Here is a 20548-nt window from a genome sequence, read left to right on the forward strand (position 1 = left end):
AGACTTCCCACATGTCTTAAATTTTACAACTTTTGTTCCCAAAATGTGTCGACTCTTGGAGATGTTGAGGAAACGGAGCCTTAAGCTCATAAGAAGTCTCCACATTTAGGGTCACAAGCTTGGAATTTTTAGTTCTAGACTTTGGATTTTCAGGAGTGAGATTTGGATTAGATAAGCTAGAATTTGGAATTTTGGGAGGAAGAACTTTTTCATCTTTTTTTCCATTAACCTTGTTGTCCACAATTCAACCACTCCGAAGGGTGGTGATTGCTTGGACATGTTCATGAGTAGGCCCACTCGGAGGAGGGGCTTTGTCAATCACATGCATCCCTCTAGGATTCTTAAAGGTTTGAGCAAGAAGCTTTCCCTTATTTCTTTGAAGAAGTTGGTTCATTGAATTAGCTATTTGTCCCACTTGATTCTCAAGTTTAGCTATTGACTGAGTATCTGAATGAACCATTTGGAGAGTAGGCTACAATGATGTCAACAGTTGCTTGTTAGATTTTAACATTTGCTTGTTAAGAGATTCCATCATTTGCTTATTTGCAACGAGAATCTCATCAGTTGGAAACATAAGAGGTGGAGTAGAAACATTTGGATTATAGGGTGGACGATAACTTGAAGAGTCCTGACATTGCCTATTTGGAAATTGAGAAGAGGGCTGATTTTGATGCCCTTGATTTTGAAACATCAAATTTTGTGGGGCGGGTTGCCTCCATGAAAAATTCGAATGATCTCTCCATCCCAGATTATAGGTATTGGAATAAAGATTATTTCCAATCTTGGGAAACATAGCATTTTCTTGCTCTGGATTGTTACTAGGAAATTGCTCCGGTGTGGGGCAATCTTCTGAGAGATGGAATGGGCTAGTGCATGATGCGCACACCGCACTTACTGAATTTTGAGACACAGAGGGAGAAAGATGTAGTGCCATTAATTGATAGAATTTGTGAGCTATGGCATCCACTTGAGAAGACTTTTCCTTCATTGTCTTTGGTTAACATAGATTGGTGTTCTTTGTATTGGTTGAGGTTGGAGCCTTACGAGAATTATGCTGCAATGAGTTTTCACTCAAATTCTCAAGTAAGGTCTAAGCCTCATCCACATATTTAGACATGAACATCCCTCCATATGAAGAGTCAACCATGAGTCTATGTGGTTCGGTTAAACCATCATAGAAAGCTTGCACCAATTGCCATTTTGGAATTAGGTGGTGCGGACATTTCCTAAGGAGGTCTTGTAGTCTTTCCCAAGTCTTATAGAGTTGTTCCCCATCAATTTAAGAAAAGTTAAGAATGAGACGCCTCATTTGGTTGGTTTTACTCACCGGATAGTACTTTTTAAAGAATTCTTGTTGTAATTGAGCCCATGTAGTGATGGAATTTGCAATAAGGGAGTTCAACCAATATTTTGCCCTATCTTTTAAGGCGAATGGGAAAAGACGCAGATGGAGTGCATTTTCAGGACAGCCCCTCAACTTGAAGGTAGAACAGATTTTAAGGAACTCATCAAGGTACTTATAGGGGTCCTCATTTTCGAAGCCATGAAAGGATGGAAGCATTTGAATTGTGCTAGATTTGATTTCATATTGGGCTGCATCGATGTTTGGCATCACTATGCAAGAAGGAGAGGCATAAGTGGTAAGGATTGGTGCGTCTCGGGTCGTCAACCCCAAAACCCATGGTTTATGGTACCAAAAGATAATAGTGTAGAGCTATGATGAATGTGGCCACGTTTTAGATTTAGAAATTGCCACTACTACCTTTCACTAAAAATATAGTTAGGGTAAGTAGGGATCATCCCAAGGGATTGGTGGGTCGTACTAGATTGAGGAATCAAGATTAGGGTTAGTAGGTCGAGTGATCAAAAGATTGGTTGGTGGTTGAATTACACTAAGATGCAATTTAAACTATTGTAGGCAAATTAAATATAATGGAGAGAAAATAAGAGAGAAATCTTGGGGTTTAGAGATCACCACTAAGCATAGCTTTTCTACATCCTTAATAAATGATTAATGAGGGGAAAAACATGTATTGCAACATAGTGTGTGTGTATGGTTGTTTCAACAAACATGGATGACAAATTAAGCATATATTGTCTAAGCAACATGGTGGATAACACAACATATCAAATTAAGCCATTAATCCTTTCTTTAAGCTCACAATCCAAACACATCACAAGATTAGAGATATATGTTACTTGCTTTCATAAGTATGGAACATCAAACAACAAGCATGGATTGTCCTCCCATTTAACATCTAAACTACAATTACACTACAATTAAGCTAATGACATGAAATTAAAGTAATTAAACTAAGGGAGAGGTACAATCCATCAAGAAATGAGTATAAACCATCAAATAAACCACAAAAACATTCCATTAAGCACTACGCCTTGACAATCTCTAAATCTATAACATTAATACACATAAACATGCATCAATAATACAAGAAATAGAGACAAACAAATGAACATCTATTCTAGCATACATAGACATATGGATAGAATGAATTGATCAATTGGAAGCATTAAACCACATAAATCATTGAATAAACAAGATCTATATGTATAAAAGTGTCAAAACATGTATCACAATACAAATCCCCTCAAAAATACATAAATCAAGATGTAGAAAGCATGCTTAGGGCTAACTCTAGCCCCAAGAGGATGTCTAGCCACTCATGGATGGTGTCCTCTAACCCTCAAGGGCTAACTCCATGGTAGAGATTGCTCCTCTTCTTGGTTGATGGATGAATCCAAGTTTGTGTCTCTAGCCTCCTCCTTTCTTTTCTTCTTCCCTAAGATATGAAAATTGTGCCTTCAAGTATATCCAAAGTCTCTCATTCTCTCCTCTCAAAAAGTGGCTCATATTCTTTATATAGGTAGGTAAAAAATCACCAATGAGTTGGGCTCGTACACCAAATATTCCTCCAATGATTGGATATGAGACAACTTTTAATGAGCTAGAATTTGGATTTTCTCAGGATTTGGGAAGTTCGATCGATCGAACTTGTGGTGAGATTGATTGAACATGGCTGAGATCTATCGAATTGAAGCTGGATCGATCCTCTATGGCGGCGCTTTTTTGGATAAAAATAAATCTGAGATATTTTGAAGATATTTTTGGGAAAAGGACAAAAGTGGTTGGTAGGGTGGTACAGCTGGATAAGATCTAGCATGTGGATAAGGACAAGAAAATTTAATCGATTAGATAATCAAGTTGGATCGATCGAACTTTGAGATCTTTGAATAGGGACAAACATGGTTCAGATCCTTCTTGAAGTGCTGAGATTGATGAAAGTTGGATCGATCGAACTTTTCTTGAGATCGATCGAAGTTACTGAAATTCCACCCTTTGCTTCATTTTGCTCTATTTTGCTCTATTTTGCTCCTTTCTTTGATTCATCCCAAAACTGCTTCATTTCTGCTCTTATTTGGCTGAGTTAGCTTATTTTAGGGATAAGTACCTGAAAATGGAAATAATACAAAATCAATCTAAAGCGGGAAAATAAGATAGATAAAGGTTCTAGAATACCTGAGCTTAAGGGGTTTAAATGCGTACTTTTCAGCGTTTATCAGGGATGAAATGGTCCCTAAGAGTCATAGGTACCACATTTGGAATTTCAGCCTTATCATAATTGATTCCCTCATTCCCGACATTTTCTTCATTCCCGGCCATTGTATGAAATTCAAGTTCAATTTCTCTTGGATTTTCAGATTCCCTAAGGTTTCTTCTAAGAGTCCTTTCAAGTGAATTTATATCAATTGGGCTTCAAGAGTTGGCAATGATAATGACCTACGTCCCAACATCAACTGCACAATTCACAACAAGCACAACACTTCTTCGCCATAACCTCCACATACGATGTTTTCTTTCTCCTCAATTATTAACAAGACAGAAAATAAATGGCCACGACAAGGACCGACGCTCTGTAAAACAGTAAAGCAGGAATACCCTCGACAAGGGCTTCACAATCAAATATCACTAATTTAACCACATGCAAGATATTCACAATTTTGAAACTGGAACTTTGAAAAACTTACCTGAAGTCCTCTAGACTTATGATATTTTCAGTTTTCCCTCAGCAAGCCTTGAGTCCCTAGAGTCTCACAAGAAAACTTAGAACACAATGTCACCAAAACCAACAAGAATATATTCACAAGACACAATATTCACAATCAAACCAAAGTTAATCTTTGAACCTCGGTTACAAAACCGTTTGCAATCCCCGGCAACGGCGCCAAAAATTGATGGTCGGTCGACGACCTCAATAATAATCAACCCTTTGCAATAGCACAAATCATTGTAAAATAAGGTTATTGTTCGGGAAAGTTGAACCACTGGAATTACTAGTTTATGGCAACCAAGGTCATTAAAATCACTTAGTTTGATGAAGGGGGTGTAGAGTTTTGATTGGTTTGTCACTTGATACTTGGAATTAAATTGTGCTTAAAATAATAAATTGAAGGAAATTAAGAGGAAAGTAGAGAGAACTAGGGAAGTGAATCAACTACCAACCCTATAAGCATGTTAGCCTATGGTTAACTTGGGAAACAAATTAGATACATAGCAATGATATGTAACAATACAAGTTTGCTACATTATCTTCAAGAAGTTTATAGAATTAAGGATTAAGCATAATCCCTCAAAATTCCACATGCTTGACTACCTAAATTAGAGTGTAGCCATGACATGTTCACTAACCTAGGGACTATCAAACCCCTTAATAATTATGGTAATAGCATATGAAGTTAAGACTCAAGATTAATCCATCAAAAGGAGACCCTAAGCTATGGAGTAACAAGTTTCTCAAATACATGCCAATAAGAACATTTTCACAATCTCATTTCCATTGTCACTATGAAAAAGAAAGTAATATGATCATGAGTGGAAACAATCTAAGACAAGATAATCAACTCAAAATGATCATTTATAGACATTTAGGTCCATTACATCAAATGTAAAGCTCTAGATCATGAAAATACCATATATAAACTTCGTTTCCCAAAATTAAACCAAAATTAAGACATGCTTACAAGGAGGGGCTTCATCACCTCCCTAGAAAGGGAGCTAGTTACCCATGAATGCAAAGGAGGAGGAAATTGAAGTGAACTCACCCTCCATTTTCGCACTTAAGATAAGCTCCAACCCAAAACCTCTCTAGAGCAATATTTTTCTCTCTAAAAATATCCTATAATGTGTGATATCTCTTTCCATGATACAAGCCACCAAATATATCCTAAAAATCTTATCTATCTCCCCTAATTCGTGGCTCAGAAATCCCAAGAAAGAAGCCTAGCCATTCATTCAGTCAAAAGGGACAACTTGAGCAAAATCATGGAGTGGGTGAACAGCTTTTTGCAGATTGGCGGGCGCCTGCAGTGCAGGGCGAGCGCCCAGGTTGTGTCGCGAGGGAGAGTTGCTACACTTGGTGGGGGCCCGCATGCCATGGCAGGGCCCCGCAATTTCTGAATCATTTTGCCTCATTTGGCGGGCGCCTGCAAAGCTACAGCTTTGATTCTTCACTTTGCTTCTTGAAATGATCTCTGCTTGGCCTGATAGCGTGATCATCTTCCTTAATGCTTTTTGTAGGGATAACCATAAGTTTAATGGGTCATAGGCTTGACCAAAATGAAGGTCCCCGGCAATGGTGTGCTTTGATTCTTCAAGAACTCATCAAAGCATCTCTTTTAACTCTCTTTGGGGAACCAACCTAAAAATAAACAAAAGCATGCAAATGAAACTAATATATATATAATATGATCAACTAATGGACTTAACTAATGTAAATAAGGGCGCTTGAATATGCAATATTCAGCGCTTATCAGATGGGATGTGTACGCATACAAGAATGGGTATGGACATCAGAATATCAGTAGAAGCTTTCTCATTTGGTGTTGTTGGAGGGAATGTCAATATTGGATTTAAATTTTAATTTGAATCCTAACCCTGATTAGAACTTTGGCCAGTGGTGGCGACAACAGAATGGGACAGTAGCTCTTTGAGAATACCTGTTAACTCATCATGATTAGCATCAGCCTTCCTTATTATCTCCATAAATGTTCAGGCATCCACTTTGTGATGAGAGAAGTTTCCATGAGAACCGAGAGGAGGTTGTGCAGATGGAATCCGTTGATTAATGCCTTTCATTATTTCAAACTCCTCCTCAGCTGCCTTTAGTAGTATCCTTATCTTTGCCACTTCATCAATCAGATCAGCCTTGGATACGTCAATGATGGTGGCCTCTACACCTTCAGGTAAGTAATTGCCCTCAGTGACTGTCTTGTTGTTGAGGTTGAGGATCCTATCCAATTGTAATGCATTTCTGATCTGCTCCATTGTGTTGGAGGAAACCGATGGTGGTCTGGGATTATAATGTTATCGATTTTTCCTATTTTCCATTTTCTAGGTTATTTTCAATTTTTCTAGATTATTTTAATCCTTGCCTCGTTTTGCGTGCCATACGAGCCCCGAGGGACTTTTGTCATCTTTTTTTGAGCCGAGGGTTTTGAAAATTTATTTATTTATTTTTATCATTTTAAGTTAATTAGAAGTGACGGTATCATTTTTAGAATTTTGCGGAAGTCAGGACGATTTCTAGACTCGGGAACTTCTCTCGATTTTCTCATCTTAAGTGAGGGGCGTCATTGGTATTTCACATGCACACGCATGTGCGTGTGTGTATATATAGGTATATGTATTCATTAAGAAGATATTTTGGGGGCAGTCATGTCATTATAATGGAAGACCAAGGGCAAAGAGGTAACTTTGCCTAAATTTAGTAATTTACTTGGACAAGTGGCACCCTAAGGGCCAATTCTTCAATTGCAAGACTAAGCCCTCACTTTCTCTTCCTCATTTCGTGTATCTCTCTCCCTCTCTAGCTTTTCCCTCATTCTCTCACTATAACTATACACATATATGTTATATATCATTCAAGCTTTGATTTGGAGAGTTTAAGGTGGGATTTTGAGCATGAGTAAGAAGGGAAAGTTGGAGTGCTTGGCATGAGCTTCAAATTGAGGCCAATATTGCTAGGGTTTAGAAGGATTTCGAATTTTGGGAAGCTTAGGCCTTGTTTGGCTTGCTCCATTGAGGTAGGGAAAATTTAAATTACAAGTCCTATAGTTTTAGTGAGTTTCTATGTACTTTCTTACATGGAAATCTTGATGTTGTGAAGTATGCTTAGTTTGTAAATTTTGGTTGTGATGTTAAGCATAAGATAATGTTGATTAATTGTTTTGGGTTGAGAATATGATGGTTTCTTGTATTTGTGCCAAGCATGCTATTTTCATATGACAAAATGTGAAAGTATGAATTATATAATTGATTTTTATGTTTGGATGTTTTGATATAATGATTATGATGTAAATCATAATTTGTATATTGATGAATGGTAGTATAATATGCATATTCTTGGCATGGGGTGAGTTGAGAGGATGAAGGTTTGATGTGGAAGAGAAGGTTAGGAAGTGAGATGATGGGTTGTGTTATAAGTTAGGTGATGGTTATGAAGGTTTTGGTGAGGTTGGGTTAGAAAGGAAGAAGGGGGCATTTGCATTCCATGTATGATGGAATGGTTTGTGAATTTATGAAATTCATGTATGATGATATGCCTTATATTCCCATGATCCCCTTTCTTGAATCTCCTTTTATTTGGTTGTGGCTCACAGGATTTTTAGGAATGTAATTTAAGCTTTTTTTACTGAGCTGTTGAGCTCATCCTATGATTGTTAACATTTTTCAAGAATTTGGAGATGAGTCAGTGAATTATATGCATCCATGGATATTGTTGTAGTTAGGATTTCAATATTTTTTTAAAGCTATGTAATTTTGGCCATGGAGGCCTCATTCCTTGTATTTAATTCTTTAGAAATTGTATAAAATGATATTTATATAATTCGATCTTTAAATGATGTATTAGACTCGTATTCAGTTTAATTGAAGGCACAAGAGTTTAATTATGTTTTACACACTCTCAATTGCATGATTTGGACAAGTTTAGATCTTAAATGAATTCACCAAGGGACCAAAGGGGGTGTTCATGTGCACAAGTACTCAATTTTAGGCTTTTCTTGGCTAATTTTAAGGTCCTGGTCATCTTGAACCGATTCAGCCCCAAGTGATGAAAGAGCAACTGGCTCACCATTGCAAGAGGAGTTTAGCTGATAGCATAAGGTGGGGTCACCTTGGTTTCCATTTTGGTGTAAAGTCATATCTTCAGCATGTAAAGGAGGATGGTTAATGTTATCTTTGGATGAGACAACTGTTTTGTCTTTTGGGTGTGGCATTATTGGTACAGCATGTGGAGAGCATGTGATATTATTGCCTTTTTGGGTAAGCTGTGGAGGGAGAGCCTATGTAGATGTGTTGACCATACTAGGAAATTTGAAATTCAAATTTGAAACCAAACCTGGGGGATCCTCTGTGGCAGTGGAGGTTGGTGGTGGAGGATGGACATCTGCTGCTGTTGCTGTGGTGACGCTTGTGGTGGAGTTTGGTGGGGGTTGATCAGTGATTGGGGAGGATGGATGTGGTAGATCATGATGATGCTTTTGTGCTTTGAGTTCAGCCAGCTCAGCTCTCAGTTCAGAGATGGTTTTCTTGAGTGCATTGTACATGTCCATGGCTCTACCAAGGTTCTCATCTTTCCATTCAAGTTGCTCTTGCAGCCTGTCAATCTGATGAACTGGGGAGGAGTAGCGAAGAGGGTTGAAGTTCCTTGGTAAGTTGGGGTTAACAGGTGGAGAATTCTATGAGGTTTGATGTGAGTCATTTAAAGGTAGCCTTATAGGATTAATGGAAGCTGTGGGGAAGTGAAGGTGTGGTTGACCAGAATATGAGGAAGGGATAGGTGGATGGTAGATTTGTGTATGTAGGGAGGTGATGTGTGGTTTTTTGAGTATAGTTTTTTGGTTTGTCTGCTTAGGAGGTTCAGCTGGTGAGGGGTGTGGAGAGGTCTGTGGTTGTTGTTGTGTAGAGGGATGTTGTTTGGAGAGGTAGCTACTTGGTTTGTGCTAGAGTTAGGATGCTTCAGGTTAAAGGGGGGTTTGAGGTGGTTGGCAATGGGGTTGGCCGTTGATGGACATTGCTTGTGGTTAGAGGTTTTTGGTTTGAAGAGAGGTTTTCTCAGGGTAGCCATAGTTTATGTTACTAGCTTTGATATACAATGTAAATGGGCATTTCCATATCCACCTTTGCCTATTATGAGCTTCCTTGAGAAGTTCATTGTAGGACTTCTGATTTCTTGTGCAATATCCAATAAACAGAACTGCTATAACAACCCCTAAAAACCCAATAACACAACCACAAGTTCTGTAATTGCTATTGTTTTTTGTCCAGGATTCCAAAATTATAGAAATTTTGCCTACTTAATTTCTTTTAAATGTTCAGTGTAAGGCTTAAAAAACATATAAAATAATGGTTGTTTTTACACCAAGGTAACTAAATCACCTGAACATTCCACCATTATACTCTTAACCGAAAAAAAAAAAAATATCCCACCATTATAAGTTGCACTGCCATAATAAATAGAATTTTATTGATGCTAAATGCACAACTAGTGATAATATTTGGATGTTCACATGCAATTGGCCCAAGCAGGTTTATCATGGAAACCACAAAAAACATGGAAACCATATAACATTTATTTAGTTTTCGTAACAGTATCTCATTGAATGAGGTCAATCATGGATACTTGTATTTCTTCCAATGTTCGTCGTTTTGTCTCTGGCACCAGTCTTGCAACAAAGAGAACAATTAAACAGCAGATGGTTGCGAACATGAAGAATACCCCTAAACCAATGTGGTCTTATTAGTACCATGTGAAGAATACACAACACACACATACACACAAAGAGACCTCACCTGCTGAGCTCCATTCAAATATAAAGTTGAAAGTGTAGGAAACAATCCAAGAACCAATCCAGTTGACCAAAGTCACCAAGCTTCCAGCTGAACCCTTAATGTTGATAGGAAATATCTGAAATAGCAACACATATTTAAGCTATATCTGTGCTTTCTTGCCATATAAAACTCTGGTTAGCAATTCTATACAAGAAAATAGAGTTCGGGGCAACGAAGTTAAACTACCTCTGACATGATAACCCATGGTGTACCACCCAGGCCAGTCGAAAAAGCAGCAGAAAATAGCTTGTTGCAGAATCAGAAGATGTATGCACATAAACACATTCATATCTCAATTTGTTCCATCAAAATGTAATAATTTGGCTAAGACAAAATGGAAAGCAAATATTTTATTTTATTTTATTTTATTTTATCCTGTAAAGCAAATAAATGACTAACAAGCTTTGGGCTATTTTACTTTAAGTTTGACATGATGAAAAAAATATATATCACAAGAATTTATGTTAATGGCTATGGGAGTAACTGTGGTCATTCACAGCTTCACAAAGCAAGCACAGAGCATTGCATACACTCATTTGTACCCCAACATTATATTTATGGGGAGGTTGTGTGGGAATGTGAGAAAAAAGTGATCAAAACTATTTTTTTTTTTTTTTTTTTTTTTTTTTTGCTAGGTAAAAAAATAAATAATAATAAAAACTTCAATTAGAAATTTTCTGCTTTGATTTATATCAAAACAGAGGATAGAACTACCATTAGATTAGACAGCGTACCAGTATGCCACTAAGAATCAATATGGTAGTGAGCTCCGCCTGTTGATGAAAATCCTGGTGGTGATAAATCAATGTTTTAGGATATAACTCTCTTTGAACATAAAATAAAATGGTATATAGTTTCAAAGAAACCTGCAATAGGAATGCAAGTCCTGCAAGAAAGGTTCCTAAGCATGCTACAGATGCACTAACCTACAAAGATTTTGATCTATCAACTACATTAAAATACCAAAATAAATTAAAAAAAGAAGAAGAAATTTCTCTTTCACACACTAACCATCAGAAGTGGTCGTCGTCCAAATTTATCCATTGAGAGTACACCAAAAATAGAAAATGGAATCTGCAAAGACTATCAACATCATCTAAGAAGTGCCTCAAATAAAATACATGAAAAGAGTTAAGAACCTGAATAGCAGCCATTGCCGTAGTGCCAACACTACCCGAACAACCTGCCATAAACGAGACATAGGCTCAGATATTCATTCTTCAAACTAACTCTTTCAATTCATTAATTACTTAATGACACTACTAAAGATCCTTAATTTACCAGCAGCTTCAAAAATAGAACTTGCATAAAATGCAATTGGACCGTTCCCTCCAAATTGTACCAGTAACATTAGCCCGACTCCAACCTAATGCAATTTGTTGTACTCATGAGAGGTCCGAGAAGTTGTGGAAAAGGTAACAATACACAATTACTTTGGATTAATGTTGAGGCTTACAATGAGTGAGTGAGCATATCTCCTCTCAAACAGGTCTAAAATTCTGGAATGTGAGAGTTCTTGAAGATTTTTTGTGTAATCCTGTATAACAAGGACTTGTTTAGTTCATCGTTGCTGTTCTTGGAAATGGTAAAAAGAAAAAAAAGGAAAGCATGAATTTTCTTCTTCTAAACAGTGACTTTTGAATTAACATGTGAAGTTCAAATGTTACCTTGATTTCAGCTGCTTCTTGAGAAATATCACATTTTTCCCCCCTCAGACGTTGCAGAGTCGCTTCTGACTCTTTCTCTTTACCAATCTTTGCCTGCAAACAAAAAAACATTAAAAAAAAAAAGGTGTGTGTATATCAGTATATACAACCATTAGGATGAGTCATTTTTCGACTAAAAAAGCTTTAAAATAATTTCTTTTAACAAAAATTTGAGCACTCCATTTTTCTTTTCAATTTTACTTCACTCTTTTTGACGAAAAATTAACAATCCATTTAACACCACTTAAAAACACGATCAACTGTTGAACAGAACTTACCAACCATCTCGGAGACTCTGGTATGAAGAACAAACCAACAACTTGTACCAGACATGGTACAATACCTAAAATTGAAACAAAAAATGCAAGCTCATATTAATGGAACCACCTTCAGACCTTACAAAACGATACAAAAGTGAAGCAAGGTACCTATTAAAGCCAAAGAGCGCCAAGTAATGAGATTTCCAACGAAAAACATCAATGACATGCCACAAGATACTGATAACTGTAAAATTGCCAAAACATATAACAGAGGAGATGATTCTTTAATCCAAAGTTATGATAATTTTGATTTACCTGATTCATTGATGAACATCCTCCTCGAATATTCTTAGGTGCGATTTCTGCTATATATACGCTTACCTGTTTGGCAATGAGAATGTAAGCCAGATTATGCTGATACATGGACAAAGAAATCAATAATCTGCAACACTTACCACATAACAATTAATCCCAACTCCAACTCCCAATAAGAGTCTTCCAATGTCAAGCCACCAAGCTCCCTTTTGACGAACAAAAAATATCAATCATGCCATCCAAAAAAAATTGAAAAATAAAATACTGACTTGATTTAGATTGACTGATCTGTCACTCTCTTTCTTTCCCCTTTTTTTTTTTTTTTTTGATGCTCTTATGAACTGTCAAAATACATATAACTTAACATGTTTCTCAAGCAACTTCATAAAAAAGTTACTTACAATGCTGCTATTTTCTAGTTCTGTCATCTATTTAAAATGAAAAACAAGGTGAAGAGTGATCACAGCATGTAAGGTGAACCAAAAAAATTAAAAATTGAAAATAGGTTCACTTAGAAATTTTTCGTAATCGCACTTGGTTTCCCAGGAAGCCAATTCTTATGAAGTTGCTTTATGAACACCTCAATGCCTCTTGATTGCTAAGATGTGTGTGAACATATAACACTATGGTTGTGGGAAGGAAACAATCGTAATAAACCTTTGCGAAAATTATTGAAAGCCACCCCATGATGCAAAATATTTGCAAGAACCACATAGCCTGTATAACAACATCAACCAAAATAATAATAAAAAAAATTGTAGAGTGATTGCAACAAGAATTTATACTATGGGCAGAGGTCTGAAGGGTAGGAGGAAATTACTCCTTTCCGGCCAATGAGATCTGTGACTTTTCCACTTATTACTGCACCTAACATTCCTCCAAATGTCAATGTTGATCCGAAAACTGAGTACTGCACAAAGTGGAAAGAGAATAAACAAAATCGATCAAACAGAAAAGAATATAACTAGTATTGACATGAAAAAATCTATTGAGCTGATTGACTCCGTTGTCTCAACAAGTGTCTTCAATATCAATCGGCTTCATACAAGTGCTCAAATTCAAGTAGTTTGATAAATAGAGCTCCAACTTTAGTAAATTCACTTAACATGGAAATGGTGTAGCCCAGTGTAGTTGTTCTGTTCTGAACCCTTAACTATTTTCATTTTCTATAGACATTAAACAACATTGAATTTTCTATAAAACCCAAGTTAAAAATACATGAATACAATTATTATTAGTTAGATTAGTTGAATTTGGGATCTTCTGCTTATATTGTTACAATGTTCATCTGAAGTGTGTTACATTGCTTTTCACAGTCTCATTCTCACCTTGAGAAGCTACCGATAACAAATTTTCGTCCTAACAAATGACATGCATTCTTATTTAAATTCAGAAATGCACAAGGAATGACATACATTCAGTACCATGTTTCCTAAAATAAGAGATTGGTACACCCCAAATGTGATGTCCCGTCACTTGGAGGAGAAGTTGCTGACACTTATAAAAGAATGTCATTTTGAAAACTATGAAAACCATGAGCACAGTAAAGATGCAAAGGGGACAATATTTACGCGGTGTAGGACAGATCTAGCACTACAAAAAACTGACAGTATTTGCACAGTGGGGCGGGTCGCGACACAAAAAGAAAGGGAATTAAATGATAAGTACTTACTTCTGCCGTAGAGAGGCCCAGGTCAGTCATGATGCCAGACTCAGCAGGAGATGAATATCCAGCCTAAAAAGCAAGCATAAACCACAAACTAGTTAGATGTCAATTGATCAAGCACCTAGTGCTCAGCTCCATGAACATATACAATCATCAATTGTTAATTAGGTTATCCAAATCGATGGGCTGTTTTGTTTTCTGTTTCTTTTTCTCTTTAATGTCAAAAAAAATAAAATAAAATAAAAAAATAAAAAACTTTAAGAATTTAAATACAGTAAAAAATTTAATGATATTCTCTTGCTTGCCCATAAAAATAAATAAATAAATAATAATAATAAAATAATAAAAAAAAATTGATTTAAATAAATAATATAAGTTCAACCCATCTTGACTTGTATTGAATATTCCATAATGGGTTAAACTTTTTGCGCCTGGGCCCACTTTTTATTTAATTTTAGTACGTGGAAGTGATATTTCTTATTGTCAAAATTATAGTGTAAATAAAAAATAAATAAATAATTGTGTAGATACAATGTAAACTCAACAAAGTAGATACAAAATGACGAACTCATAACAATCATCATCCATCCTCCGTCTAGAGCCTCGATTCGGTTAAGTGGCTCATTTCGTACCAGAGAAGCCTACGTATGAACAAGGATTAAATGATGTGGAGATTGTGTAATGCTTATTCTCAAAGTATACAAACTCAACAATGGTTTAAATCCCATGCACTTACAGCACATCCATAGCCGAAAGAACCGGAGACAGCGACAAAGATGCTGAGGACGACCACCGCTGTGGTGGCGGAGGAAGCACTCACTTCTTCGCTGCCGCCACCGCCATTGCCGTTTAGTAACTCTTCTTCCATGCTTGCTCAGTTCTATGCTTCTCTGCTTGAAAACAGGACAGAAGAGGTGGCAAGGTTTGGTAGTAGTATTTAAACCAAAAAAAAACAAAAAAAAAAAAGGGTTTGGTAGTAGTAGTAGAGAGAGCATGTGCTTTTGGAAAAAAGTGAAATTAGTTAGTTGAGACTATAGAGTAGAGAATGGTAGTTAAATTGACATATTCAATGCCTTTTTTTGGGGCACACAAATTATTCACCTTTAATAAATTTGTGGAGTTGTTACTTTCCATCCAAATATCTATGGAAAAAAGCGTAGTCCACTTTGATCACTTGTCAATCAATTTTGATTTTATTCAAATTTCCCTCTTACATAACCTATATATATAAATAATTATTTTAAAACTTATTTAGAGCCAATGACCAAATATATTTGATTGGTCTTAATGTAAGAGATAAGATTTGTGGGGATTTACTTTCTTATACTTTGCATACATTAACCAATTGAACGCGTTGGGGTTTAAGAATTCTGTCTAATTCCACAGCTTTAAAATTATTTTTCATCAATAAATTCAGAAAAAAGTTCAAAGGTACATCATTGGATGAAATACAGCCTTGCAGTGATGCAATGATTTACCACGGAATTATAGAATTCGGTAATCTGTTATTGTTTTCTAACCGTCACAATTAAATCAACACTACTTTCTCGTTAAAAAAAGTGAAATGATTTAAAAGTTGATTAGTCTAACATATTTGTTTAAGAACGACTTTAAACAAATAATGACTTTAATGACTTTGACTCCATGAATGCCCTTGATTGTTTGGGCTCGATTTACACGGATGAACTGAAGAAAAATGCAATCCACCTACCACTAATTACAAATTTGACAATTAAATCAACACTTTTGTTTAAGCAATTAATAACCAATTGTATCGAAAACTGTTCAAAAACTTGATTAGCCTTTTTGTTTACCCAGTTCCACTAAACTACAGCTCTTGCTAGTAAAACCTTGCTTAGCATTTATAGGATGAAAATATCACTAAATTACAGTAGTCCTCGAAAATACAAACTTGCTTAGTATTTATTCGGCGAAATATTAGAAAGGGATTTTTTGATTGTATAATGTAGCTCCAACACCGCTAGGTTCGCCGTAGGAACAAAGTGTAGCCTAATAGTACTTCCTTGCCTTCTAAAATAGAAAGTCGAACGTTCAACGTGCCCAAATAACTGTGGTTGATCCAGCAATTAGGCTATTATATCACATTATATAGTATTTCTCATCACAAAATCTCGGTTTGACTGATATGTTCTTCACCTTCTTAAATAGCAGATTGACAATTCAATAATTACCCTATCAACAAGGAGAAAAGAATAAATAAAAAACAATAAAAACCCTTGTTAATAAATAATAATAATAATAAATACTAAAAACCTTTGAGCCAGCAAAAGACAATGTGAGACTCCTTTGTTATTATTATTTTTTTTCGAAAGATTAAGCTAATTGTATATATGAATGTATGTGTCGAAAATGAATTTCTGCAACCTTATAACATATAATTGCCACAGGTGCCTTTTGGTCATTCAATTAATAACCTGTAAAAGTATTAAGCAGTATAGACTGAGGCTAACAACATGTACAAAATGGGATATTAACTCTGAACTTGGAGTTCAAATTGCCATTATTTGGACCGGTACGACTTTTCCAACAGTATCGTTTTATTTCCCAGGCACTTGGATGGGTCCAGAAAAGTTGAACCGGTCCAACTTCTCCGGAACAACATCCCCCCATATGAATTCAAACCACAAATTCAACAAACAAACAAAAAAAAAAAAAAACACAATAAGACAACCTAATATAGCTCCAGAAAGCGCAATAATGTGTAGAATGAGATGAACTTTCACGAATGAGGAAAATGTTACCAAGGGTACGTAACATACAACACACAAATGCATTGATAAATAATGTCGAGAAAATCTCTTCACACCATTAAAAAGAAGCAGAAAAGTGCAATGCTGGGATTGAAACTTGTGAGCGAGAACTAGAAGACCGTAAACTATACATATTGTGGAAATAACAAGCCTACAGATTTGGATGGAAGGATAAAAGAAGAGTATATACATAAAAATACTAGGTTCCATCTCCATCCATTGTTTTGCATGCGAAAATTACTATGCTACAGTTTTATTTCTGTTTCTCAATTTCTAGAGGAGATCCTCGTTTATTCAGTATCGGACCATCCATAGCAGTTATAGCAATTTTACTAAGTTATTTAGTAATTCCTTTTGGCTATCGCCTTGTTCTAGCCGATCTCAGTATTGGTATTTTTTTTATGGATTGCTATTTCAAGTATTGCTCCTGTTGGGGACTTCTTATGTCGGGATATGGATCAAATAATAAATATTCCTTTTTAAGTGGTCTGCGAGCTGCTGCTCAATCAATTAGTTATGCCTTTTACAATCAATTATTACCTTAAGAGCTACACTGATGGAAGGAGAACAAGAGGAAATAATTGTAGAAGAGTATAATATTTCGGGCCTTGAAATGAAGTGGAGAAAAGTGAGCGAGCTGTCTAACATATCAGTATGCTCTAAGTACAAGAATTATATTCATCACTCGGGTGTGTTGTCATTGCTATTGTTTTTTGTCCAGGCTTCCTAAATTATAGAAATTTTGCCAACTTAATTTCTAATGTTCGGCGTAAGGCTTAAAAGACATATAAAATAATGGTTGTTTTTACTCCAAGCTAACTACTTAATCACCTCAATATACCACCACTATAAATTGAAACAAATGAACTTTTATTGATGCTAAATGGAAATCTAGTGATAATATTTGGATGCTCACAATTACCCCAAGTAGGCTTAGTATGGAAATCACTAAAATATGGAAATGTTATAACATTTATTTAGTTTTCGTAACAGTATCTCATTGGATGAGATCAATCATGGATGCTTGTATTTCTTCCAATGTTCGTCCTTTTGTCTCTGGCACCACTCTTGCAACAAATAGAACAATTAAACCGCAAATGGTTGCGAACATGAAGAATACTCCTAAAACAATGTGGCCTTATTAGTACCATGTGAATAATACACAACACACACACACACACACACACACACACACACACACACACACAGAGAGAGAGAGAGAGAGAGAGGCCTCACCTGCTGAGCTCCATTCAAATATAAAGTTAAAAGTGTAGGTAACAATCCAAGAACCGATCCAGTTGACCAAAGTCACCAAGCTTCCAGCTGAACCCTTAATGTTGATAGGAAATATCTGAAATAGCAACACATATTTAAGTTATAACTGTGCTTTCTTGCCATATTAAACTCTGGTTAGCAATTCTATAAAAGAAAATAGAGTTCAGGGCAACAAAGATAAACTACCTCTGGCATGATAACCCATGGTGTACCACCCAGGCCAGTCGAAAAAGCAGCAGAAAATACCTTGTTACAGAATCAGGACACGTATGCACATAAACACATACACATATCTCAATTTGTTCCATCAACATGTAATAATTTGGCCAAGACAAAACAGATAAATGACTAACAACAAGCTTTGGGCTATTTTACTTGAGTTCAAAGTGGTGAAAAAACAAAAACAAAATCATACGAATTTGTGCGAATGTCTACGGGAGTAATTGTGGTCATTCACAGTTTTACAAAGTAAGCACGGAGCGTTGCATGCACTCATTTGTTCCCCAACATTATATTCATGGAGAGGTTGTGTGGGAATGTGAGAAAAGGTGATAAAAACAATTTTTTTTTGCTAGGTAAAGTGAACATAAAAGTAAAACCAAAATCTTCAATTGGAATTTTTCTGCTTTGATATACATCAAAACAGAGGATAGAACCATCATTTGATTACACACCGTACCAGTATGCCACTCAGAATCAATATGGCAGTGAGCTCCTTCTGTTGATGAAAATCCTGGTGGTGGCAATTCAATGTTTTAGGAGATAACTATCTTTGAACATAGAAAAATAAAGGTATATAGTTTCAAAGAAACCTGCAATAGGAATGCAAATCCTGCAAGACGGGCTCCCAAGCATGCTACAGCTGCAGTAACCTACAAAGACTTCAGTGCTGGCTCATCTATCAACTACATTAAAATACCATAAAATAAAAAAAGAAAAAAGAAAATTCTCTTTTTCACACTCTAACCATCAGAAGTGGTGAGCATATCTCCATGAAGTTTTATATTAAAGGTTGTGCCTTTTATTCTAGATAAAACACCCAAAATCTTAAAAAAGAACAGTTAAGAATGCACCACTTACCATCAAATCCTGTTGATCTATCTTGGTCAAAAGTAGATGCAGTAACTTGAAGACGAATTTGAAGTAATGTAAATTTATGAGACTTTGAAGCGTACCCTAATGTCTGCCCTTACCATTTGAATTTTGACGAAACTCCTCAGCATACAAAAAAGTCTCTAAACTTCCGCCGTTAACAATATTGAAAAAAATTCCCTGAATACTATTAAATTGTTTGTAATATAGACTGACAAAAAATTGAAAGAAAGAGAGCATTCAATAATGAAAAACTGAATGCAAAATTTACAAGCATGTCAGTACTATTTATTAATTTGAAGAAAGTTTTTTAAGCTTTTAATGTGAGATTAATTTTTAATTCTTTACATTATCAATCTACTCAAAACTGTTGAATTTAGAAATCCCAGGTAGTTTCGAATCAAATCTATGGCAACAGAGTTTTAGCGTATTCATTACAAAGAAAAGAAAATTGTTTGAGCAATTAAAACGAATAAGAAAAGGTAGTTATATGAGGTGGCCGGAAGTATAGTTATTTGTAGATTAGAAGAAAAAAATTCAAATTGTGTGGTATCAGTGTAGTATTGTTACCTGCATGCAGGGACTACAACTTCATTGAAGGGTGCTAATATTAAACAGAATTGCAGTGTCGTATTGTTACCTGTATGGACTATAACGTCATTGGGAGGAATTGACGTCCATAGAATGATTGATCATTCATATATTTGGAAGAGAGGGGCGAATCGTGATTTAGTGGCATCATCTTCCCATTTTAATGCTTCCCACCATTCCAGATTTCCTTTAATCTTTCTCAAATGAGGTGCACTGTCGATGCCAAAAGGAAATATTTCCAGTTTTGAACATTTGTAAAAAGTAACCTCCTCTAAGGAGGGGCAATGCAAATACAGATGGTTCCTCTTCCTCTTGGAGAAGCCAACCAATTCTGGCATACCACGAAGAACCAAAAGCTTCAGTTTGGGTAGGTTCACGTGTTCAAGCCTCCTGTTTTCCTCCTCCCTCTCATCAAAATCAGCTGAAATTATCTCCTCCATTTTCGAACAAAACCTAATTTTCAATGATTCCAAATTAAGGAGTTGCGGAATCAATCCCCATGAGAACACCTTCTTCATCGATTTGCATCCAAAAATTTCCAAGTGCTTCAGTTTAGTGAAGCTATTGGTGGTGCTACTTAATTGCATTGGTAATTTGTCGCAGCAGATGCCCCTAAAATGATCTAAGCGAGTCAAATGAAGGTGTTCTAAGTTTTCACAAACATCCCCTCGCAATCCATCTTCATCTATCAAATATTCATGTTTACCAGAACGGACAGATAAACCTTTTAACCCACTAACTCTTTTGGCGCCCAATTCTGATAGTATTTGAAGGGTTTCACAACCCCTTAGGTAAAAAGACTCGAAACGTATGAGTACCTCTTTTATTTCTTCACAAGTTACTCCTCCATCATCCTCATACTCTGGCCCAAATGACAGGTACCTCTCAAATATTTTGGGAAGAAATGATGCACCCTTCAATTTTCCAACATAGAAGTGGAATTTCTGTATGGTACGATCTCTCCA

At 36.0% G+C, this 20548-nt stretch overlaps 1 protein-coding gene across 3 annotated transcripts; it reads right to left on the reverse strand.

Annotated features, from left to right (window-relative positions):
• Nucleotides 1-9520: 9520 nt before the first annotated feature.
• On the reverse strand, nt 9521-14842 carry LOC132299764 (sugar transporter ERD6-like 5). 3 transcript variants are annotated; one of them, XM_059796580.1, is made up of 19 exons: nt 14591-14652; nt 14423-14495; nt 13861-13923; nt 13009-13098; nt 12846-12905; nt 12329-12394; nt 12189-12254; nt 12042-12117; nt 11892-11956; nt 11575-11667; nt 11364-11444; nt 11189-11273; nt 11047-11090; nt 10919-10981; nt 10774-10833; nt 10642-10695; nt 10094-10153; nt 9869-9983; nt 9521-9796 (listed from the first exon to the last, which is right to left on the reverse strand). In XM_059796580.1, the coding sequence occupies exons 3-19, from the start codon at nt 13888-13890 to the stop codon at nt 9672-9674; spliced, it is 1233 nt and encodes a 410-aa protein (XP_059652563.1). In that variant the 5' UTR covers nt 13891-13923; nt 14423-14495; nt 14591-14652; the 3' UTR covers nt 9521-9671. The 3 variants fall into 3 exon arrangements, with proteins under 3 accessions (XP_059652563.1, XP_059652561.1, XP_059652562.1); XM_059796578.1 differs by lacking the exon at nt 14423-14495 and having other exon boundaries at nt 14591-14842; XM_059796579.1 differs by lacking the exons at nt 10774-10833; nt 14423-14495 and having other exon boundaries at nt 14591-14842.
• Nucleotides 14843-20548: the final 5706 nt, after the last annotated feature.

This window comes from Cornus florida, unplaced genomic scaffold (assembly GCF_030987335.1).
Source record: "Cornus florida cultivar Cherokee Brave unplaced genomic scaffold, ASM3098733v1 CherokeeBrave_3.0.0_Hap2_Chr03, whole genome shotgun sequence".
In the NCBI taxonomy this organism is placed as follows: Eukaryota; Viridiplantae; Streptophyta; class Magnoliopsida; order Cornales; family Cornaceae; genus Cornus; species Cornus florida.

Bases quoted from the DNA above. Each gene is read 5' to 3' on its own strand.
- LOC132299764 (XM_059796578.1), bottom strand. From the start codon at position 14,722: ATGGAAGAAGAGTTACTAAACGGCAATGGCGGTGGCGGCAGCGAAGAA. The intron at 12,255-12,328 runs GTAAGTGTTGCA...ATTGCCAAACAG, and splicing joins TTGGGATTAATTGTTATGTG to GTAAGCGTATATATAGCAGA. The intron at 10,696-10,773 runs GTTTCTTTGAAA...TATCACCACCAG, and splicing joins GACTTGCATTCCTATTGCAG to GATTTTCATCAACAGGCGGA.